The following is a 15349-nucleotide window of genomic DNA, read 5'->3' on the forward strand; positions in this document are numbered from 1 at the left end:
GTGAAGTGAGGAGAGGTTGTATCTCCAAGGTCCCTTCTATTCTAGGGTTTATTTCTACAAGAGCGTCTCTGGGGCAGCAGTGGATCGGAGTAGGGGCAAGGGGAAATGGTTCTAGGGGAAAAGGCGGTAGGGAAAGGCAGGCACCCGTGGGCAGGGCGAGGGCTGTGGGCAGACCCAGCATCTTCGCTGAGGGGTCTCCAGCGTTCTTCTGAAGACCACCTCTCCCATTCCCACCTGCCGGAGCTCTGCATTCCTTCCTATGACCCTCGGTGGCGGAGGTGGGGGATGAAAGGGACGCAGCCTCCTGCTCCTGGTGGAAGGCCACCCACGGGCTTCGAGGGGGACCCTAGGGAGCTCGGGATGACCATGCCACCGAGTTCTGGGAGCCCCAGGGTGATCGCCGAAAAAGCTGTGTAAGGATCATATGAATAAAGGTCAAAGTGTGTGGCCCGTGTCTTGAGAGCCAAGGGAGAGGAGACCACTGGACCGGCCTGAGAGGGTCCTGTGCTGGGCAGGAGGTCCCCCGGGGGCTGGTTTCGAGTTTCCTTTCTCCCTTCTCCCCTTTTCATCTCCCCTGGAGAAGTGCTCTCTTTATCCTAAGGTACCCCCAATGGACAGAGTACTTCCTCTTTGATTTCCAGGTAGTGATGGCATGGGAGACCCCCGGGGTCACCCAGGGAGATGAGGGTCAGCGCCAAGCTGGGCTGCCTGCAGGCTGAGCCCTCTGTCCCCAGCGCAGAGCACCCATGGTGGGGATTCCTCACAGAGGGGGAGGTGTTCTCTGCTGTTTGCTGGAGACCCCTAGCTTGCGTTTGGGAGCAGGAAGGTATGGGGTAGTTGGTGACATTCGGAAGGCAGGGCCCCCTCTTGCCCTACCTCTAAAGTCAGAGCCAGGCTGCTGGAAGCTGGCTCCATGAAGCACAGGACAGATGAGAAAGCCTGAGAGACAGCAGCTTGGGATTGACCCCCACCCCGACCCCTGCAACACCACGTCACACCTTGGCCACAGCACCACCACCCCCTCCCCCCGCCGCCCCCGGGGCTCCCTTTCCCTTCACCCAGGAAACTGCAGGTTGGACTCCACGTCTGGGTGGTCCCTTCAGCCCTGCCGCCTGTCCAGCTCTGCGGGGGAAGCTCTGAGCTCCGCCCTGACCACCTCCTCCAGGCTCCTCCCTAATTCCCCAGCCTGAGGCCTCCTTGCTTGGCAAGGCTGGGATGTCCAGGCTATTTATGGCCTATGGATGGGCTATTTATGGCATGGCCTCTGTGTGCTCCCTGCCCCTCCCACCCCCCCAACCCCCCAGGGCCTGAGCCTGGCTTCAGCCCAGAATCCACCCGCCCCAACTGCCAGCAGCATAGCCCAGGGCCCTGCTCTCGCCCTGAAAGTGGCCATGCCTGGGAGCAGGAGCTCCCCTCCCCAGCGGGGACGCCTTCTGGGGTGCCCCCCCTCGGCCCCGGCCGGCCAGTTCTGGGGGGCCTGGTCCCACGCGGCCCAGGAGCGCCCTGGGCGCCCGCCACTGCTGTGCCCGGACATGGCGCTACAGAACGCCCTGTACACGGGAGACCTGGCGAGGCTGCAGGAGCTGTTCCCCCCACACAGCACGGCCGACCTGCTGCTGGAGAGCCGAGCGGCGGAGCCTCGCTGGACCAGCTGCCAGAGGGGTGAGGGCCCCAGACGCGGCTGAGGGCAGGGGATCCGGGAGCGGTGGCACCCAGAGCTTGAGGATAAGGAGCAGGCCCCCGGGCTGTTTCCCTTCCAGCCCGAGGCTTGCCTAAACCTTGGCCCAGGAGACAAGTCATGCGGAGCCCAGAATAGCTCCTGCTGAAGCCCAGTGAGTGGCCAGCTCAGGCTCAGAGACGCTGAGGACCCAGAGACGCTGGCCCGTCCCCCTCTTCCTCCTCTTGGGCTCCCGCCTCCCCTCCCCCAACACCCCCTGCACGCTTACACCCTGCCCTCATGAGCTGGTCCCCAGAAGAGTGCAGGGGGCAGGGCGAGCCCCCTGGTGACAGACACACCCTCTGTGCCAGGCTGGTGGAGAAGCCCCACGGAGGGTCCCCGGAGTCTGGCCCAGGGCCCATTGTCACCCGCACGGCCTCGGGACCTGCCCTGGCCTTCTGGCAGGCAGTGCTGGCCGGGGACGTGGGTTCTGTCTCCCGCATCCTGGCCGACTCCAGCAACGGCCTGGCTCCGGATTCCATCTTTGATACCAGCGACCCAGAGCGATGGAGAGATTTCCGCTTCAACATCCGCGCTCTGAGTATGGGCCAGGGTCATGGGGGCGGGGGGGGACTCGGAGCTCCGAGTGGGGGGTGGGTGGGAGGGAAGCCTGGGAAGGAGCCTGGGCTCTGGCTTCCCAGCCTCTGCCCACCTCCCACCCCCACCCCCCATTGCATGGCAGGTCTTTGCCTCCACCCAGGCTCTGAGGTCCTGTGTCCCCATCTCTCCCTAGGACTCTGGTCGCTGACCTATGAAGAGGAGCTGACCACCCCCCTGCACGTGGCGGCCAGCCGGGGCCACGTGGAAATCCTGCGGCTGCTGCTGAGGCGGCGGGCGAGGCCCGACAGTGCCCCTGGGGGCCGGACTGCCCTGCATGAAGCCTGTGCCGCGGGCCACGCCGCCTGCGTCCACGTGCTGCTGGTGGCAGGAGCCGACCCCAACATCCCTGACCAGGACGGGAGGCGCCCCTTGCATCTCTGCGGGGGGGCTGGCAGCCTCGAGTGAGTGACCCCTCACCCCAACCACTCTGCTCCCCTCTTTAAGGGAGAGGCAGAGATAGCCGCAGGGAGTGTGAGGGAGCCTGTCTGGGCCTGGCAGATCCGGTGAGCTGGTCGGAGTGGACTTTAGGATGGCCTGTGCTTGGAACGGTTTCTGCTTCCCCAGTGCAGGCAGAGGGCTGTGGCAGGGCCTGGATACATGGCCTGCATTGGGGAAGTTGTGGATCTGTTATGGGGAGGTGGTTACGGTTTTCATTTTTCTGAGCTTACCCTACATCCCAGGCACTGTGCTAAGAAGCACAACACACGGCCCTGTAACTAAGGCCCGATCCTGCCCTCGGGGAACTGCCCTCTACTGTCCAGACAGGCTGTAGAGGACAGAAGACCCCCAGCTGGAGCCTGCGGTTGTCCTTGAGGGCAGGGTCTGGTTTGCAACTTGGCAGGTCCGGCGTTTCCATGTTGGCAGGCACCCTCAGATCAGTGGGCTCAGGGACTGAACCCCACTAACCAAACTCACAAGAAACGGATGGCTATACCCAAATGTGACCCTGTATTATAACTGTAGGGGATATTCATTTACAGTGACCCAAATAGTTATGCTCTGTGTATCGGGGGCCTTAGAGAGTAAGTTCTCACAATTTTTTGATGAGTCTGGAATCCCAGCAAAGGGAAACTTGGCACATCTGTGTACTAACTGTACATACAACAGAGGTCTTCTCTCTACTGACTATACACCTGCCAATTTTCACATCTTGTCCCTGAATGGCCCCGTTTTTGATCCTCGGGCTTCCCTTTTTGGGCCTTCTCCCTCCTGTTAACTTCATTGGCCTTCAAAGGATTCTACTGACTCACTCATATTATGTTTGAAGATGTATCTATGATAGCACGGCCCAGTAGAAATATACCATGGGTCACATATGTAATTTAAAATTTTCTGTTGTTGTTGTTCAGTCCCTAAGTAGTGCCTTTGCAACTGCATGGACTGCAGCATGCCAGGCTTCCCTGTCTTTCACTATCTCCCAGATCTTGCTCAGACTCATGGCCATTGAGTCGGTGATGCCATCCAACCATCTCATCCTCTATCGTCCCCTTCTCCTGCCTTCAATCTTTCCCAGCATCAGGGTCTTTTCCAATGAGTCAGCTCTTCGCATCAGGTGGCCAAGGTATTGGAGCTTCAGCTTCAGCATCAGTCCTTCCAGTAAATATTCAGGGTTGATTTCCTTTAGAGTTGACTGGTTTGATCTTCCTGCAGTCCAAGGGACTCTGAACAGCACCACAGTTCAAAAGAATCAATTCTTCAGAGCTCAGCCTCCTTTATGGTCCAACTCTCACATCCATACATGACTACTGGAAAAACTATAGCTCTGACTATATGGACCTTTGTCGGTAAAGTGATGTCTCTGCTTTTTAATACGCTGTCTAGGTTTATCATAGCTTTGCTTTCAAGAAGCAAGTGTCTTTTAATTGATATGAAAAAGAAACAGGTGAAATTCATTTTTAAATAGTGGTAAATTACATGTAACATAAAATTTCCCATCTTAACTGTTACTCAGTGTCCATTTCAGTAGCACTAAGTACCTTCACACAGTTGTGCAACGGGCAGGACCATCTAACCACTGAACCTTTTAAATCTTGCAAGACTGAAATTCTGTATCCTTTGAACAATAACTCCCTACCCCTCCCCTGAGCCCCTTGCAACTACCCTCTGCTTTTGGACTCTATGAATTGGAATGGTCTCACACCTCTAATGAGTGGAATAATACAGTATCTGTCCTGTTGTGACTGGCTTATTTCATTTAGCATAATGTCCTCAGATTCATCCAGGTTGTAGCAGGTAACAGAATTTTCTTGCCTTTTAAAGGCTTGAATAATATTCCCTTGAATATGTCACATTTTACTTATCCAGTCATCTATTGATGACTGCTTGTAGTCATCATGCAGGTTGCATGATATAGAAAGGTTGCAACATGTAGGAAGCAACATGTAGGTTGCTTCCATGTTTTGGCTATTGTGAATAATGTTGCCATGAACATGAGCATATAAATATCTGTGAATCAAGTGAAATTAATTTTAATAATATATTTTAATTAATACAATGTATTCACAATGTTCTCATTTCAACACGGAACCAATATAAAAAGAACATATGAGATATTTTACGTTCTTTTTTTGTACCAAGTTTTCAAAATTGGTGTGTACTTTGCACTTACAGCACATCTTAGTCAGGACTAGCCATCCAATAAGTGCTTGGTGGCCACATGTGGCTGGTGGCCACAGAATCGGACAATGCCATTCTGTGAAGCCCCACATTTTTAGTGAAGTCCCTGTGTTCCAGCCCGGCTCCCCGAGATCACACTTGGTGATAATCATTCCTTTTTTAAAAAAAAAAACAAAGGGAAAGTGTTAGTCGCTCAGTCGTGTTTGACCTTTGCAATCCCATGGACTGTAGCCCACCAGGCTCCTCTGTCCATGGAATTCTCCAGGCAAGAATGCTGGAGTGGGTAGCCATTCCCTTCTCCAGCAGATCTTCCTGACCCAGGGATCAAACCCTGGTCCCCTACATTGCAGGCAGATTATTTACCATCTGAACCACCAGGGAAGCCCCTTGATTGCTGCTGCTGCTGCTAAGTCGCTTCAGTCGTGTCCGACTCTGTGCGACCCCATAGACGGCAGCCCAGCAGGCTCCCCGGTCCCTGGGATTCTCCAGGCAAGAACACTGGAGTGGGTTGTCATTTCCTTCTCCAATGCATGAAAGTGAAAAGTGAAAGTGAAGTCGCTCAGATGTGTCCAGCTCTTCGAGACCCCATGGACTGTAGCCCACCAGGCTCCTCCGTCCATGGGATTTTCCAGGCAAAAGTACTGGAGTAGGGTGCCATTGCCTTCTCCGAGCCCCTTGATTAAGTACACATATTTTTAAAATTATTATGGAGGGACTTCCCTGGTGATCCAGTGGCTAAGACTCTGTGCTCCCAATGTGGAGGGCCTGGGTTTGATCCCTGGTCAGGGAATCCACGTGCTGTAACTAAGTTTGCATAGTGCAACTTTAAGATCCTGCATGCAGCAACTAAGATCCAGCTCAGCCAACAAATCAATCAATCAATAAATATTTTTTAATCATTATGGAGAATTTCAAACCTGTAGAAATGTGGACAGGATAATACAATAAGGATAATACAATAAGCCCCATGATCCAGCACCACCTATACCACCCACTTCCACTGCCCATCGCTGTTTTGAACTCTTCAGATCAGATCAGATCAGTCGCTCAGTCGTGTCCGACTCTTTGCAACCCCATGAATCGCAGCACGCCAGGCCTCCCTGTCCATCACCAGCTCCCGGAGTTCACTCAGACCCACGTCCATCGAGTCAGTGATGCCATCCAGCCATCTCATCCTCTGTCATCCCCTTCTCCTCCTGCCCCCAATCCCTCCCAGCATCAGAGTCTTTTCCAGTGAGTCAACTCTTCGCATGAGGTGGCCAAAGTACTGGAGTTTCAGCTTTAGCATCATTCCTTCCAAAGAAATCCCAGGGCTGATTTCCTTCAGAATGGACTGGTTGGATCTCCTTGCAGTCCAAGGGACTCTCAAGGGTCTTCTCCAACACCACAGTTCAAAAGCATCAATTCTTCGGTGCTCAGCCTTCTTCACAGTCCAACTCTCACATCCATACATGACCACAGGAAAAACCATAGCCTTGACTAGACGAACCTTTGTTGGCAAAGTAATGTCTCTGCTTTTGAATATGCTATCTAGGTTGGTCATAACTTTCCTTCCAAGGAGTAAGCGTCTTTTAATTTCATGGCTGCAGTCACCATCTGTAGTGATTTTGGAGCCCAGAAAAATAAAGTCTGACACTGTTTCCACTGTTTCCCCATCTATTTCCCATAGCTGATAGTTTTTCAGGCATTGTCTCATACGGTACTAACAACAACCTCTTGAGTCTAGGTATTAGCAATTATCCCCTTTCTACAGCTCTGCTGGAGCTCAAAGAGACTGAGTTCCCTTAGCCTTGAATTCTGGGGCATAGGTCCTTGCAGTAATAGTAATACACAGTCTTCTAAGAGGACTGTTTTGCTGCAAATCTGGCTGGCCAATTTTGGTTTTGTTGGTCTTTCTCCCACCACCCCAATTTCCATGTGTGCCCACTTTCAGGTCCCTCCCCACTCCAGTTCCAGCATGCAGAGCCCTCCAACCATCCTGGTGCCCCTGGACCGGAATGCTAACTCTTCCCTCACTGGCTGTGTGAACCCGCCAAGACCCTCCACCCTCACGGCCTCGGTGTCCTCATCTGAACCCGCCCTGGGAATGAACCAAGTCAGGGCATGTGGTGCCCACAGAAGGCGCCTGTTCTAACTGAGCAAGGGCTGCTGGCGCCTTTGCTCCCATCCAGGGTTTAGGGCACTTCTCCTGCCGAGAGCACGGGGCTTGAGAGAGGGCACTGGAGATGCTGCAGAATGTTGCCAGGATCTTAGTGCGAGGCAGGCTGGAAGGGGACTGGCAGACAGCATCAGGGCCGCCCAAGGGTGTCCGGGGTTTGCTTTGCTCACACCAGCAATCATGCAGGGGCGAAGGTCTGCACGTCTCTCTTCCTCCCCCACGGCTGTCTTGCCCTTACTAGGTGCGCCGATCTGCTCCTGAGATTTGGGGCGAAAGTGGATGGTCGGTCGGAGGAGGAGGAAGAGACCCCTCTGCATGTAGCCGCCCGGCTGGGCCACGTGGAGCTGGCGGACCTCCTCCTGAGACGCGGGGCCTGCCCGGATGCCCGCGATGCCGAAGGCTGGACCCCGCTGCTGGCCGCCTGTGACGCCCGCTGCATGTCCCCCGCCGACGCCGAGGCCACCACGGCCCGCTGTCTCCAGCTGTGCCGCCTGCTCCTTTCCGCCGGGGCCGACGCCGACGCCGCCGACAAGGACAGGCAACGGCCCCTGCACTTGGCCTGTCGCCGCGGCCACGCGGACGTCGTGGAGCTGCTCCTGGCCCGCGGCGTCGGCGCCAACGCCATGGACTACGGGGGACACACGGCCCTGCACTGCGCTCTGCAGGGCCCCGCCGCGGCCCTGGCCCAGAGCCCAGAGCGCACGGTGCGCGCGCTGCTCAATCACGGTGCCGTCCGCGTGTGGCCAGGGGCTCTCCCCAAGGTACCGGGTGGGGCCGGAAGGAGGGCCGCGAGAGCGGGGTAGGGGTGTGGGGAGACCCGATCGGCGCCAGGTTGCTCTGGATGTAGGTAGCTCCAGACCGGGGGGCGGGGGAGTCAGTACTTCGTTTCTTTCGTCGACAAAGCCCAGCCCAGCAGGGCGCAAACCGCACACCAGCAGGTGGGGAATGTTTGCTTGTGCGCCTGCGCACATGTATATCCACTGCGTGCTGTGCATATCCACGTGTTTGCATGTGCGTGTGTGTATACGTGCGTGGGTGATGAATGTGAACCGAGGGCGGAGGGGCCGGTCTCTAAAGGATCTGAAAAGACAGGAGGAATCAGGTCTGATGGGGGCCAAAAGGGCTAGTTTCTTCCTCAGAGGAGAGAGCGGATAAATGAAGCGTTTAGGAAGCTCCCCCTGACAGTGGGACCCGTTCAGAGAGAAACTCCAGTCACAGGAAACACTGGCCCGGGGCAGAGTGATAAGCCTGGTCTTGAGCTTCAAGGCCTCCTGACCATCTGCAGATGGACGTGAGAGCTTAGCAGAACATGCACCAGGGGCACCAGCAGCTGTTATGCTGGCACCAAAGAAAACACACTCACTGTCAATTTCCAATCTCTGCCTTATATTTAACATTAATATCCCCGAGACGGGTTCAGGCGGAAGACATGTGCTACCGATGCCCTGGCAGGGGACCCTGTCCATGCTGTGCTGTGTCTGGAAAGGGCTATATAATATCTCGGAGGATGATGGACCCCAGGGTGGGGACCCTGGTTCTCATAGGGGCTGGGTCAGGATGGGTGTAGGGCAGCAGGCTGCGTGCAGGTCCCTCACCCGCCTCTGGGCTTGAACCATCCAGCCCCGCCCAGTCCTGGACGCTCCCTGCTATCCCCACCTCTCCCCTTCACTCATAAACCTAGAAGCATCTGTGTAGATTCCTAAGCAAGGCCAAATAATTAAACAGCCCGAGAGTTCGGCAGATTGGTCTCCCCTTTGGGAAAATACAAGAAAATCAACAATTAACACTAATTAATCTCCTATTAACACCAGATAATTAGGAGAGGAGCAATTCCCGGTAATCTGACAGTGGCTCTGACAGCTAATGATTTCCCTTTGGGGAGGGGGTGGGAAGAGAAGGCAGAGCAGCGAACGGATATTCTGGGACACCACTGCCCGCCCCTGCAGCCCTGTTCTGTCCTCACTGCCCTGGGGACAGGCCAACACAGCAAAGTGCCCCCTGCGTCCCTTCATCTGGGCTGCACAGTATCCCAGGTGATCAAACAGTTGGCATTCATCTCCCACAACCTGTAGCTGCTCTGGGATTGGCTGGGCTGCCTGTCCTCCAGCGCAGAGCTTCTCCCCGGCCCACCGGTGACCACTGTCAGCCCCCAGCCAGTGCTGCAGAAGCCACCATGCTGGTCTGGGTGCTCAGACTGGAGCCAGGGACTGGCTGTGATGCTTGTTCATGTGACTCTAGGCAAGTCCTGGGATTCTTTGAACCCCTGTTCCTTGCGTGTGATACAGTCTTGACTTAAACTTAGTGGGAACAATAGAAACAAACACAGCCCTGACCACGCTCCAGACCTGTTCTAAGGTGTGTTACCTTAGACGCATGGATTTCTTCAGTCCTCCCAACAACCCCGTGAGGTAGATGGCAACTGAGAACACAGGCTCTGGAGCCAAGGACACTACCTGTGTGACCATCAGCAAGTTGCTTCAATCTCTCCAGTTCTCCGTTTTCCTCTTTATAATAGGGATATAACAGTATGCCTGCTTCACGGGTTAGTGTGAGAACAAATGAGTCACATATATCAAGCCCTTTGGACAAGGCCTAACCTCGAGATACTGCTCCTCGCCAGTTAGCCAGTGTTGTTCTAAAGTTAAATAATGTAGATGAAAGCACTTGGGAAGCTGTTGGGCATGATCCCAATGTAGGGGATTTTTAGACAAGGGATGGAGTGCTGCAGGTTAGAATAGCCGCAGGAGGCTTCCTGGAGGGGGTGGGACCTGGGATGGGCAGGGCTTGGAGAGATGGAGGAGGAAGATACAGGTATTCCGGGCGGAGGGCAGAGGCAGAACTCCCAGAGTGGCCTGGGAAGGGCAGAGAGACTGGCATAAGCGGCAGGCAGTAGCAGCAGGTAAGAACAGGAAAGTTATACATAACCAGCCCGAAGCTCTGAGAAGGAGCGAGACCAAGAGGCCTGCTCCAGGCAGACGAACTGGGGCGGTTCCGGTAAGCACTGCCCAGATGCAGGGACAGAAGCAGAGAGACTCTGGTGTGTGAGATGCTTTCTCCCTGGACAAGGCCTTCCACCTGCTCCCACTGCCCAGCAATATCCAGCACGTGCAGCACTCCCAGCCTGCCAGGCAGAAAGGTCTCCTTTCCTTGCAGGCAGGGGTATTAGAGACCCTAGTGTTACATGCAAGTGTGCGCAGCTTACATTCAGGAACGCTGCCCGAGCGACTGCTCTCAGCTGTTCTCAGGTGTTATGAAAGGTCCAGGGCCACTGCCTGAGAAACAGCAAGAGACAGAGTGGCTGAAGCACGATTCGGCTTACATGCATCAGGTGCAGGCTTGGAGCAGATGATGGTTCCTGGGTATGTCTGAGCTGTGCACGGCTGACTTTCTGACCGTGAGGATGGTGGCCCAGCACAAGCTGCTGCCCAGCATGGCTCGCCCCTCACAGCACAGGCCACCTCCTCAGACGGGCCTTTCTTGACCACCCATCTAGGACCGTGCCCTCCTGACTGCACTTAGCCCCTGAGCCTATTTTCTTTGTAGCAGCATATACGTAAGTGGCTATTAATGTGTTGTGTGCTCCTTCTTTTTTGTTTCAATATTTGTTTATTTGACTGTGTCGGGTCTTGTGGCACGCGAGAACTCTATTGCAGCACGTGGGGTCTTCTGTCATGGAGCATGCATTCTCTGGTTGTGGCATGCTGGCTCAGTCACTGCAGTGCATGGGCTCTCTCGTTGAGGCACATGTGTTCTTGGAGCACGTGGGCTTAGTTACCCTGCAGTAGTATGTGGGATCTTACTTCCCTGACCAGGGAGCAAACCCGCGTCCCCTGCATTGCAAGGTGGATTCTTAAACACTGGGAAATCCCAAGTTTTCCTTCAGAAAGAGAAGCTCCCAGCTGACAAGGACCTGTGTCTCCTCCTCACGGCTGGGTCCCCCAGTGCTGGCCCAGAGTGACCCTCAGTAAATGTTTGTTAAAGGAAGAATGAAAGATGAACCCGGCTGCAGCTTGATCCTAGGCGCACTCCCACATCAGGTGTCTGCTGGCCTCTTTCCTTCTTCTTAAATGCTCTCCTCGCCTTTACAGCCCAAGCTTCCCTCTCTGTGAATCCCTCGTGGACCACCCAGCACTCCTGCCCTGTCTCCATCCCTCCCCTGGCACCAGCGGGTTCTGCCTTATACGTGATTGACCTTTCTGTCTGCTCAGGAGCTCCAGCCTCAGGTTAGGGACTGCTTTCCCACCCAGGAAGATGCAGCACAGAGCCTTGTAGAGGCAGATAGGAGAGCAGGAGAAGGTAGTAGTTAAGGGCAGAGAGTACACCGCCGGGCTTGGATGGCTGCAACCACAATTTGGGCAAGTTACTTCTCTGTGCCTAAGCTTCCCTTGTCTGTAAAATGGGGACAACAATAGTCCATACCGGCAGGGCTGAGAATTGTCAACACACGTGAAGTGCTAAGAAAATATCTGGCATAAATTACGCAGAGTAGAAAAGCTAGCTGTTGTGTTGGTTTCCTGTCATGGCCATAACAATGTACTGCAAACTGGGAGGCTTAAAGCAATAGAGATGTATTCCCTTTCAGTTCTGGAGGCTGGACATTCGAAAAGCCCAAGTGTAGGTAGGGTTGGCTCCTTCCAGAAACTCAGAAGGAGAATCTATGCCAGGCCTGTCTCCTAATGTCGGGTGGCTGTCCACAATCCTTGGCGTGCCTTGGCTTGTGGACACATCACTCCAGTCTCTGCCTCCATCATCACATGACATTCTCCTTGTGTGTCCATTTTCCCTTATGAAGACAGCAGTCATATTGGATTAGGACCCACCCTAATGACCTCATTTTTACCTTGATTACATCTGCAAAGACCCTATTTCTATGTAGGTCACATTTCTAGGTACTGGGATCAGGACGTCAGCATATCTCTTGGGGGACATAGTTCAACCCACAATAGCTGTTCCTTGGCTGTCTCGTCACCAGGCCTGTTCCGCCAGGGACCAGCCGCGTGTGGTAACCCCTGGAGCACTGACGCAGCTCTGCCCCCTGCAGGTGCTGGAGCGCTGGTGCACGTCCCCGCGGACCATTGAGGTCCTGATGAACACCTACAGTGTCGTGAAGCTTCCTGAGGACGCCGTGGGCCTGGTGCCTCCTGAAACTCTACAGGTCAGATTCTCGGACCCTGAACACACAGTCACCCAGCCTGCCCCAAGAGACTTCCAGCTCCTAAAGGGAAGCCCTGTGGGTTCCCCCATTCGGCCCCCACAGAAGTTACTAAGGAAACGAAAACTCAGAGTGAATACCTGAAATGCTCCTGACTTCTAAGAGGCTCCTGGAGACTCCCACCCCGCCCCCCACTTTAGAAGCAGGTGCCCCCTGCCCAGGGCTCCCTCTGAGCCCCTCGTTCTGCCCCCAGACGCACCATCGTTTCTACTCCTCCCTCTTCGCCCTGGTGAGACAGCCCAGATCGCTGCAGCATCTGAGCCGCTGTGCGCTCCGTGCCCACCTGGCGGCCTGCCTGCCCCACGCCCTGCCTCGCCTGCCCCTGCCGCCCCGCCTGCTCCGCTACCTGCAGCTGGATTTCGAGGATGTGCTCTACTAGGTGAGCCCAAGGCTCTGCAGACCGCCCCAGTCGCTGGGGGCCAGAGGGGGTGGAAATGGGTCCGAGGCAAGATAAACGTGGGGGCAGGGCCCTAGACAGAACTCCCCAGACCACCAGACCTTTCTGAATCCACCCCTCTCCTTCCAGATGTCCATTGCCTTTTGAGGGAGTCTGAAAGCAGATGCCCCAGACCCTAGGGGATGCCAACCCACTGCTCACAGCGCCTGGGACTTGGGATTGAGTTGAACGGATTCAGGCCGAGGTGGCCCTCTCAGCAGGAGGCCCAACTCCACAGGGAGGAGTGCTGTCATTCCCCCCAGGAGAGGCAGACGGACCAGGTGGCCAAGTGACATCTGATGGAGAGAGAGCTAGGACTCATGGCAAATGATATATACTCTCCCGGGGGAGGGAGTGTCTCCTGAGGCCCCCTCCAGACTGTCCAAACCCTGTGCTCACATTAAAAATATGCAGGCCTGTGTTATTGGATGCTGTCTCCAATAGCCCCTCCTCTAAGCTGGCTGGTTCACGGGGACTCGAGATGGGCAGATTTATGGGGTCCCTTGGATCTGCCCCATGGTGCCAGCTCTATCACCTGCCTCCTTTGGCCTCCACAAGCTACTGAGGGATCCCAGGCCGACCTGACCCTCTGGCCACGATGAGGGGGAATAGCCATCAGGTGAGATAGTGCAGAAAAGGCCTGAAAGAGAGCCAGCGGGAGGACGGGGGAGCAAAGAGGCTTGGGTAAAGAGAATGAGGCTGTGGAATGAGGCCGGGCGGACTGTGGGGCAGGGCGGTACAGGCAGCCCCAGGCTTGGGCAGCGAAGTGAGGGCAGGAAGACAACCAGAGGTGGATGCACAGGGCAGCCAGCTTGGCGTAGCCCTGGACCAGGTGAGAGTGAAAGACGCAGGTTTAGAAAAGCTGAAACTCTGCCTGCTGCCTGTCCCATAGGTCGGATGTACACCTGGGTTCGGGAGCAGAGCTGAGACGTAACACCCCTGGGTTCTAGTCCCAGCTTTGCCATTAACTTGCGGAACAGACGTCTCTTCCTGCTCTGGACGCAAGCTTCTGCATTTGTCAAACAAGAGAGAAGGAGAGGGTCCCTGAGGGTCTTTGGAGTCCCGGGATTTTAAGAACAGGCAGCCCCAACAACCAGGAGCCCGTCTGCGACCACAGGAGGGAGGTGGCGTTGCTCGGAGCCACGGGGCAGCCAATCCAGTGCACGGTGACCCGTGACGTCAAGGGTCGCCGGACAGATTTCTTAGCGGCCCAGGATGCGCACGCGCCGGAGTTCGCAATTTTCCCCACCAGTCGCTAGGAGCGAGGCAGCAAGGTGAGGGGCCTAGAGGGTGGGAGACGGAGGGGGCGTGGCCTGAGATGGACCGACGGCGCGAAGTTCTAGACGATCTCGAGATCGCCGAGGTGAGCGGGCCCTGATTCCCACCCGGCCTCACGGCCCTTGGGCTGACCGGCCCGCGTGGGCTTCCAGCTGTAGGGCGCGGGAACAGCCGGACGGGAAGGGCTGCGCCTGGGACCCAGGCCCACAAGCGGTCGGGACAGTGGCTGACTGAGGCCTGACCCCTAGGCTGTACACGGTCCAGACCCGGCCAGACCCCGCAGGGCCCCCTCCCAGGGGAAGTGGGCGCAGGCGAAGAAATCAGGAAGCGGTTTGGGACAGGCACAGATTTCGCTCACGGCTTGGGGCCTCCCCCGCCCCCGTCCTGGGGAGCCCCGTCTTATCCCAGCGTGGGACCTGGGCAGAATGCCCCTTATTCCATTCATTGGTTCAGCAGGGGTTTGAGGGCCTCCGGTGGGCAGGACACCGGCCACACAAAGCCCTGGCTCTCCCGTCCCCACTAGAAAGTTCACTCCAATGGTGACAGAGACTGAGCAAACAGACGGGAAAGTTTCAGAGTGATAAGACCTCCGCAGAGGGTTTCATTGGTGATTGTCCAAGAGCGGATCAGCCGCTGAGCGCAGGTGACATGGACACCTCCTCTTTGAGTAGGTGACATTTAATCTGAGGCCTGAGTGACAAGGAGGAGCCAGCCACATGAGTGGAGTGAGGGAGAGAGGGAAGTGACATGAACTGATGTGTATTTTGAAAGATGGCTCTGGCTACTGAGTGGCTTGGGCGAGGGAAGAGGTGGGGAGGAAGCGTGAGAGACCAGTTCAGAGGCTACTTCAGGAGCCCTGGCAGAGATGGAAAAGCAGTGGGTGAGACTTGGGATCCTTTCTGGAGACTCCATGGAACTTGGTGATGGAGTAGAAATGGAAGGCTTAAGGAAATCAGTCCAGGATGACTCCTCCACCCTTTTTTTTTTTGGCAGAGCAACACTGGATGGAGGGTGGGACTAATTTGCTAAGGTGGGAAAGATAAGAAAGGGGCAGATGGCAGGGGAGTCAGAAAGTCTGTTTGGGAGATGTTGAGTTTGAACTGCCTCTTACAGATAGCAAAGAAGCTGTGTGACATGGTCATTTAAATCTATGAATTTGGAATCCAAGGATGAGGACAGGCCTAAGGATATAAATAGGGGGGAATGCATGTGTTTGCATGTGAAAAATATTTAAAGCTCTGTCCCAAGAGAATCTTGACTCTCATGGGGATGACTTTTCTGAGAAAGTCCTGTATATGCATTTTGATGGAAATTCTAGTTCATTTGCATCCA

General features: G+C 55.4%; 1 protein-coding gene and 1 long non-coding RNA gene across 11 annotated transcripts; one reads left to right on the top strand and one right to left on the bottom strand.

Annotated features, from left to right (window-relative positions):
* Positions 1 to 273: 273 nt before the first annotated feature.
* Positions 274 to 1137, bottom strand: LOC147373436 (uncharacterized). The gene is made up of 3 exons (XR_015161942.1): positions 1059 to 1137; positions 877 to 939; positions 274 to 409 (listed from the first exon to the last, which is right to left on the bottom strand). It is a non-coding gene; the product is annotated as an uncharacterized LOC147373436 (long non-coding RNA).
* ASB10 (ankyrin repeat and SOCS box containing 10) lies at positions 1098 to 15349 on the top strand. Of its 10 annotated transcripts, none has more exons than XM_086394902.1 (7): positions 1098 to 1662; positions 2029 to 2258; positions 2451 to 2718; positions 7333 to 7852; positions 12133 to 12246; positions 12497 to 12682; positions 13632 to 14013. In XM_086394902.1, exons 1-6 carry the CDS (start codon positions 1238 to 1240, stop codon positions 12680 to 12682), a joined length of 1743 nt encoding a protein of 580 aa, XP_086251028.1. In that variant the 5' UTR covers positions 1098 to 1237; the 3' UTR covers positions 13632 to 14013. The 10 variants fall into 10 exon arrangements, 7 of the variants coding, with proteins under 7 accessions (XP_086251028.1, XP_086251027.1, XP_086251034.1 ...); XM_086394901.1 differs by lacking the exon at positions 13632 to 14013 and adding an exon at positions 12830 to 13168; XM_086394908.1 differs by lacking the exon at positions 13632 to 14013 and adding an exon at positions 12830 to 13161 and having other exon boundaries at positions 1098 to 1675; positions 1951 to 2258.

Source organism: Bos grunniens, chromosome 4, assembly GCF_055505025.1.
Source record: "Bos grunniens cultivar Pamir isolate PY7600 chromosome 4, Bosgru_T2T1.0, whole genome shotgun sequence".
NCBI lineage: Eukaryota > Metazoa > Chordata > Mammalia > Artiodactyla > Bovidae > Bos > Bos grunniens.